General features: G+C 31.9%; 1 protein-coding gene across 1 annotated transcript; it reads right to left on the minus strand.

Moving 5' to 3' along the window:
• Window positions 1–821: 821 nt before the first annotated feature.
• Window positions 822–2,213, minus strand: LOC149240072 (uncharacterized). Its single transcript, XM_089367245.1, has 2 exons — window positions 2,076–2,213; window positions 822–1,909 (listed from the first exon to the last, which is right to left on the minus strand). The coding sequence occupies exons 1-2, from the start codon at window positions 2,088–2,090 to the stop codon at window positions 1,409–1,411; spliced, it is 516 nt and encodes a 171-aa protein (XP_089223371.1). The 5' UTR covers window positions 2,091–2,213; the 3' UTR covers window positions 822–1,408.
• Between the last annotated feature and the right edge of the window lie 6,216 nt (window positions 2,214–8,429).

Raw genomic sequence — 8,429 nt, forward strand, 5'->3', positions numbered from 1 at the left:
GGATGTAAAAAGAATCATCACCCTCAATGTTGTGAGTTATCCATAGTCATCCCTACATGACTTGTAATATGCTTACTTTCCTTGTGCTTTCAATAATGTTATATGTTATTGGTTTTCAAGTCATGGAAATCTGGGATCAAGAGAATATCCTTGAGGCGACACTATGTTCATTGTGCATTGCCTAGTAGCCCATTAACTCATGTAGGTGGATTATTTCCATCTCCCCCTCCACATTTGCAATTGGATATGCAAACTCAAATGTGCACAAATGAGAGACCACTCTTGTTAAGTACATCGACAATATGCTAAAAACTAGTTGATACATATATGTTTGTTGTGTTCCAAAGATATAAGATACCAATTCTAATCTAGTACTATGTTGTGTGAAAATCTATGGCTCATGGGAGAGAATCTCCCAATACAGAAATCTTTGAGGGAATATTAGATGAGAGCAAGGAGGGAAAAACCTTAAAATGAGCATATTTTCAAAACTAGAACAAGTGTTTCAAGGTTTCGTTCTTCCCACATAGTAGGCATTTAAGGTGTAGAATTAGTAAATGTTCAAACTCATGTTATCCTTCTAAATTTGCTAGTTTATTTACATTTAAATGTTAGGAGCATTCTAGCACAATATAATTATTTTATATCCAAATTGGATGACACGGACAAGAAGATGTAAGTCGTACAATAACATTTTAGAAAGACATGATGTAGTTAGTCCGAGGGCAAGCCTTCAATATAAGGAAAGCCATGGAATAAGACTAGTAGGGATGCATGAATACATATCATAGGTCACCACAGTCCAAACACAAAGATCTCAATTATGCCAGAGACAGTACACGCTGATATTATATACTTTATAGTTAAACGATGTTCCCATTACCCATTTGCATCCGCACATCCGAAATTAATCTATGCAGATTTGTTGATAATAATTACTACTTGTTCCTAGCTTTCCCACTCATAACATGACTCAGCTTGCATCTCAACTTTTCTATGTACTCAAAATCAGATCTGGTGGGGATGATTATTACCACTAATCTGGCAAACTATAATTAATACAAAAGTTTTCCAACATATATGTCTATGTTTTTGAAATGGTTGCAACATATGTGGCCGACCAAATCATTCACACTACTGAAATTAATAGCAGAAGTAAGCACGAATTGCACTGGATCGAACTCGTACCTAAACCAATATCCTCCATAATACCATAATGTTGTAAGCTGACGAAATAAATACCTATCAAAAATGACCCCGCGCCCCCTCAGAACCCCCATATATATATCTACATATATATAATTTGCTTTACATAGATATCCATTTATTCTTGACCTTTACGCTCACCCTGGGCCTTCTCCTCAGCGGGAGATGCTTCAGCCGGCCTTGCTTCTTCAAAAGCACTCTCTTAAACCGATTCAACTTTTTCTTCTGGAATTTCAGCAGGTGCTTTTTCCTTGACCAATGATTCTTCAGCCTTTTCTTCTGCTGCCATTACAACAGCGGCAGGAGCCTCTTCCTTACCCCATGATCCTTCATCATTTTTTGTTGCCGCTTCAACACCCTCGGCTTCAACAGGTACTTCTTTAACGAGTTCGCCTTCTTGGGGTATTTGGAGAGCCTCACATTTGAGCTTTTCCGCTTCCTGGGATTCCACCGCCGCCGATTCTGCTTTGGGCTCCGGGACAGGTGGAGTTACAACCAATTTCTCTGCAGGTTTCTCCAGAGTAGCGGAGCTTACATCTACTGCTTTTTCAGGCACGGGATCTTCTTCAAGGGGACTGGAGGCAGAGGCTTCTTGCTTAGTAACCTTTTCGGTCGTGGGTTCGATCTCTGTAATTTTCACAGCTTCCACGACGGCTTTCACGTGTTCTTGGCTTCCAATCAATTCAGCTGGCGCGGTAGTAATCTGCACAAGCAAACAATCCATCGTGGGATTACCCCATAGTCAGTGAAGGGAAAGTTATGCAAAGCCTAAATCTCGCTGCAGATCAGTCAGAAGCAAAGTTACCAAAACAAAATTAATACTAAGCATAAACATGGCAATGCAAAGACGCAGAGAGTAATTGATCTACCTCAACCCTAGCCATATTCTACTATATCAAGATCTTTATATAAAACTGATAAAGGAGTTGCCTCTGCAAATTCAAACCGAGATTCAGTCGATCAGATCAGAAGCTCGATAGCTCGCGTTATTTGGCAGTGGAAATCCTGCTATACAAGTGCTCAGGGTGGGCTTACTTATAATACAAACAAATATGCAGTTCCTCTCAAGCGAACTAAGAAAGATGCCTGGCCGTATTTGGACTTGCCGAGGAGTTGCTGAAATGTCACTTCTGTCGGGAATTCAAAGGACATCGTAGATGTTATCAAGTCAGAGAGCTGGCCGGCTGCCCCTGTAAAAGCTAGCGGGATGCACCTGGACAGCACGGCAACCTCAATGGCCACTCACACCAGCCATTGCATATGCTCACGAGGGTGCACGTGGCCTGTCGGCTAGCATGGACAGCATCAGAGTGGACCCACCGTTTACAGATTTGTACTTGTTGTCCCTGCCTAAACTATATTTTAAAACTTTTTACTTTCCTTTAGGTACATAGATATTTGTCTTCGTAGTAAAACATGGTGTCAAACTATATTTATTACTTAAAAAATTAGTTTGGTAATGAAATGTTTTTATTCAATAAGGATGTATAGTTAGCATTCTTTGACACTGTTTAATTATTGAATTTTCAAATATATGATGTAGTTGGTTTTCAGCTTACATATTAGCTCATTAGGATAAAGTTAAAAAAATAAATTTTTTGATAAATACATTTTAAAATATCAAAAACAATCAAATTATCAATTTTTTTGAAATGGTTTAAAAAAATTATTATTATTAAAATTTGATAATATAATTTTTTTTAAATATTTTAAAAAGTAGTATGTATAATTCCATTATTGTATTATATAATTAATATGGTTTAGGAGTTATAAACGTCTTAACCCAAACTTAAATCTTAAGTACTATCAAGTTATTAATTCTTTTAGATCTTTTAAAAAATAAAAATGAAAAAAATTATTATTAAAATTTTGTAATATGATTTATGTTATCAATTTTTTTTTTTTTTAATATATTTTATGTATATATAACACAATTCTTATATCAATTGTAATATAACTTAAAAGTAATAAGAAAAATAATATTAAGTTTCTATCGAGTTATCAATTCTCTTAGATCTTTTAAAAAATAAAAATGAAAAAAAATAGTATTACATATTTATAATATGATTTAAGCTACAAATATTTAAACAATGGTAATTATATATATATATAACACTTATTATGTCAGGTGACACATCAAGTCTTCAAGTGGACAGAGAAGCTAGGTTCCGAAAATATCCCCTTTAGATGCCAAATTTGGCATCAAACAAGGCACCTGCATAACACATGCAATCAAGTAAAGAAATAGACAAAGAAAAGACCGCAAAAGAAAAAATGATGGTGATTCCCATATCTTCACAAAATGAGGATGGAGAAATGGATGAGACCCAGCAACATCCAGAGACACAAAATCAAGAATATTCTCAAAAGGAGGGAGAATAGAAGCAAAAGGATCAGAACAAAGAGTTGTGAGATTCCCAAATGAGGCAATTTCGAGATCCTCCTTCAGAAAATGAGGATGAAGAAATGGATGAGACCCGGCAACATCCAGAGACACAAAATCAAGAAAATTGTCAAAAGGAGGGAGAAGAGAAGCAGAAGGATCAGAACAAAGAGTTGTGAGATTCCCAATAAATCAACGGTGGTTTGGATCCATGAGAACCAACATGAGGACAAGAGAAACAATCCAGGCTCACGTGGAACAAAGAGATCTCATGTTTCCGAGAGATCAGATTCAGATAAACAAGCACCAAACATTTCAGGAAATAATGAGATGGAAATAGCTTCAATTGCTCAATCACTTAGGTTTGGAAAAAAGTCCAAAAGAAAAAACTAGTTTATCTCGCCAGATGTAATTTTATTTTTTTATTTTTTTGCCTAGCTATTATGAGTTCTTAAAGCTCATACACTGATCCGAGGGACAATACGTGAATGCACTTGTGCATTTACTCTATATAACTTTTTATTTTTATTAATAGAAAATTGTAATAAAAATAAAAAAGACACCCTTATTATATCATATAATTAATATAAGTTGAGAGGAAAAAGAAAAAATACTATTAAGTTCTTATCTTGTGATATATGTTAAAACTTCATGTTAAAAAGTGTTTTTTTTTAAATGCATTATATGTATACAATTATATATAATAATAATCTAATTTTAAGTTATTGTTAAGCTAAGCATAAATTGTTATATAAGACTTTCTTATTTTGGAGACAAATTTGTGTCTAGGACTTCTTTGTTTGTGAGGTAAGAGACTTTTCTTTAAATTTGAATTTATAATCTTTATAGTGTATAAAACTTTGTTTATAAGACAAATTTTCTGTTCTCCAATCATTTGACAAAAAAAAATTATAATTTTAATAACTATATGGAACATAGGATACAGGTGGGACTATTTGGTAATCGATTCCAAAAGCCAAAACTCCATAAGCCGGAGTTGGCGATGGGACTTGCTTTCATATTGCTTTTATCCTTTTACACTAGGGGCCTATGGGTGACAGGACTTGCTTTCATATTGCTTGTATCCTTTTATGCTAGGGGTTTATGGGTGACGCCTCCAAAAATTTCAAAATGGATTTTACAGTAGGGACTTATGGGTGACACCTCCAAAAATTTCAAAATAGATGTGACGATTTACAAATCAATTCCAAACATCAAAACTCATATCGAAATTGAAAAATAAAAGAAAAACATTGAGTAATTTTTGTATCTTTCCATTTTTTATATAAATACAACAATAATCACTACATTAGTATGATGGGACAAAAAAAATTAACGTAATGAAGAGCTTTTAATATGATGAGACAAAACACCGACGGTAATGAAGGAGCCAGGGAGATATTTCCGAAAAAGAATTTGAGCCAAAATTAAAGTCTAAACATAAACATGTGATTGGATTGATGTTTACGATGCTATAGCATTTCGATTTAGAGCTCTTCCCCCTTATTAATTAAGATATTAGCAAAACCTTAAATATGGTTTTTAAGCATTGGAGAATTTATTTGTTTGTTAATATTGTTTTAAAACGTAATCGAGTTTAAATTTTAAATATTTGCATTTAAAAACATTTAAATTTATTATATATATATATATATATATATATTATTTAAAAAAAAAAAATTAAATAAAAATGATCATAACTATTTTTTCTAATTAATTATTACAGATAATTAAAAATTTAATAAATATATAAAAAAAAATTAAACAAAACTATTTAATATTTAAAATAAATATTATCCATATTAAACTTTCTAAATAAGAAAATTTCAATAATATTTTGAATATTTTTTGTCAAAATTATTTGTTTTATTTATTAAATTTTCATCAAATTTATTTTATATATATAATTCTCTGTAAATTTTCCGATAAATTTAAACAAGCACCATAAATTAATCAGAAAAAAAACAATTACATAATTGATTTGCAAGAGCTTACACCCCAACAACCAAACACTCTTGCAATGAGTTATTTATAAGCCCCATGTCTTAACTACTTCTAATTATGGAGCACTTATTAAATAACAAGTGTCCATTTACAATAAATGCTATTCAAACCAACTAGCTAACTAATCTCCTATAATAGAGCCTAAGATACGACACATTTGGAGAGTCATATCTAGTTACAACAATATGCTAATTCTAAAAGTCTCCTTTAAATAATTAAACATTCTAGAATAATAATTATTAATTTAATATCTTAAATTAATAATTATTTTATTCTAATTTTATAACCTATGATAAAATTTGTATTTTTGGATCATCTAACATGATTGAGACTTTAAGAAAGTTAAACATCATTGAAATATTAACATCATAACTAAAAGTTAAGATGTTAACATCATTGAAATATTAACATCATAAATAAAAGTTAAGATCTTATTGTGATTAAATTCATTTTCTCAATAATCATTGCGCCACAAACTTACTTTTTCATTCAAAATTGACACCAGAAAATATAAATATATTAATGGATTAACAAATATATGAGGCGCCCCGATGGGGATGTTATTTGTTAAATTTAGTCGGGATCGGTAATACCACAAAATGAAGAGATTTCGGTTACGATGTGAGGATTTTTAGTCTCAATGCCAATTTTAACAACATACATTTCAGCCCTGTAACGTTAAGATGTTAATGGATTCTTGGACGCTTCAAAGTCATTCTATACAGCAAGCACATTTAATGGAGGTGGTATTTCAGAGTTTATTAAAGGTGCGACAGCACGTTTTAGTTGAGTTTTTATAGGATAGATAACTCAAAAATATTGGTTGCCTTGAAAAACACATATGGTACCTGCAATTTGCAAATTTGTTAGATTTATAATGATTACTAAATAAAACCTAAAACCTAAATCCTTATGAACTAAAAATGAAATTAAAATAATTTCAAAAGAAAGATTGCAATATACATTTTATTTTTTTCAAACACCAAACTAATTCACAGTGAACAGTGAACACATTACCATATTATATCCTGTCACGGCAGGCAGGGATAATAGGAATTGAAGTGTAAATATTAAAATTTATGATGTATTTATTTATATTAATATATTCATTATAATTTATTAAAAAACAAATTAAAGATCTAGTTATTTTAATCATTTACATTAATAGATATGAGTGAATATGATTTAATCATCTCCGGAACAAATGAAATTGATATGCGAATTGTGTGGATGGCAAATTTATCCATTCCCATACTACATATGATTCACTCCTTGACCTGCATACGTTTGTTTGCTCCTGTATTCTTTACCATTTATCCTGTTACCCTGTCACGACTATAAGTTGTTTTTGTTACCATGGCCAATGTTGGCATCGTTATTTTAAGAATAAGTCACTAATATGTACACTGACATGTCTGGTTTATTTCAGAATAGGCTCTTCAATTTAAAGATATGAGAATATTTTTAAGTAATATACATCAGTTTCCTATCTCCACTCCTACTTTTTATTTACAAATGACATAATCGTTATTAACTTTTTAACATATTAGACACGGTGGGCTTGTGAAACGTCCTCCCTCCCACCTTTCCTCTGCAAGTTGTGGTTAGCTCTTGTAGTGGTATTAAATAAATAAAAATGAAAGCGTTTTCCCATGTAGAATTACGGTTGCATCAATGATGGCGTAAACAAAACTAAAAGATTTTTATGATTCACAACCTGAATTGGAGATAATTCAGATATTGTTGAAGTTATTTAATTTCGAAATGAAAAGTAACGATCCTCTAAAACTTGCTTCTGAAATTAAAGCTATCAATTATGAAATTTAATCTACTGGAGTTAAAGTTGATATGCGACTCACTGCCTTTATAAAAGCTCTTTATTCACACTACTTGGAATCTCTCCAAGCTAGTGGGCAGTTAAAAGATTTAGATTTTGATAAATTAGTAGGGGAAATTGCAGAAAGAGATAAGGCTTTTGGCAAGAAAGAAACATCACATAATTCTAATACTGAAACCCTATGTCTTTCTCAAAAAGACCAAAAACCTCCAGAAGAATCTGAAAGAAATACTAAAGAAGAATTATAGAGGCAAGTGGCGCAGAAATATTTAGGGAGATAAACAACAGAATGATAAGCAAAGAAATTTTTCTGATAAAACAGTTGTAAAATCCTTTAGATGTGGTAAAACTAGACATACAGCTGCAAATTGTAGAATTCCCTCGAAGAAAATTAATGAAAGAAGATAACAAATTCTTGAAAAAAAAGATCATCTAATTCCAGAAAAAGGACAGTCTTATGAGAAGGCACATTATGTTGTTGCTCACTGTAATTCTCATATGGAAGATATATTTAGTACCTCTTTTTCTTGATGGCATGACAGTTGGATTTTAGACATAGGTGCCACTTGTCATATGACCTTTAGAAGAGATTTGTTTGAACAATTCAGTGATAATATTGATGGAGTAGTGTATTTTGTTGATAATTCTCAAATCAAACCATCGGGGATTGGTTCTATTCAGTTAAAAATTCCTGGACTTTCTGGTTATACTTTGAATGATGTTCTTTACATTCGTGTGTTCCAAAGAAATTTATTATCTCTTGTACAAATAAGACAACAGGGACATTCCATCCACATATTTGATGGTAAAGTGGAAATTCGAAGAGCAGCCGACAATAAAACTGTAATGACTGGTGTAGAAGAAGATAAATTGTTGAAATTGAAAGGTGTGTCGTCTGTTACATTGAACACAAATTATTTGGTTCAGCAAAATGATACTTTGTCATCTTCTTTATTGTGGCATGCACGCTTTGGTCATATTAATTATGAAAGTATTAGA

This window comes from Pinus tabuliformis, chromosome 8, assembly GCF_031772625.1.
Source record: "Pinus tabuliformis cultivar Carrire ecotype Pingquan chromosome 8, CPIR1, whole genome shotgun sequence".
In the NCBI taxonomy this organism is placed as follows: domain Eukaryota; kingdom Viridiplantae; phylum Streptophyta; class Pinopsida; order Pinales; family Pinaceae; genus Pinus; species Pinus tabuliformis.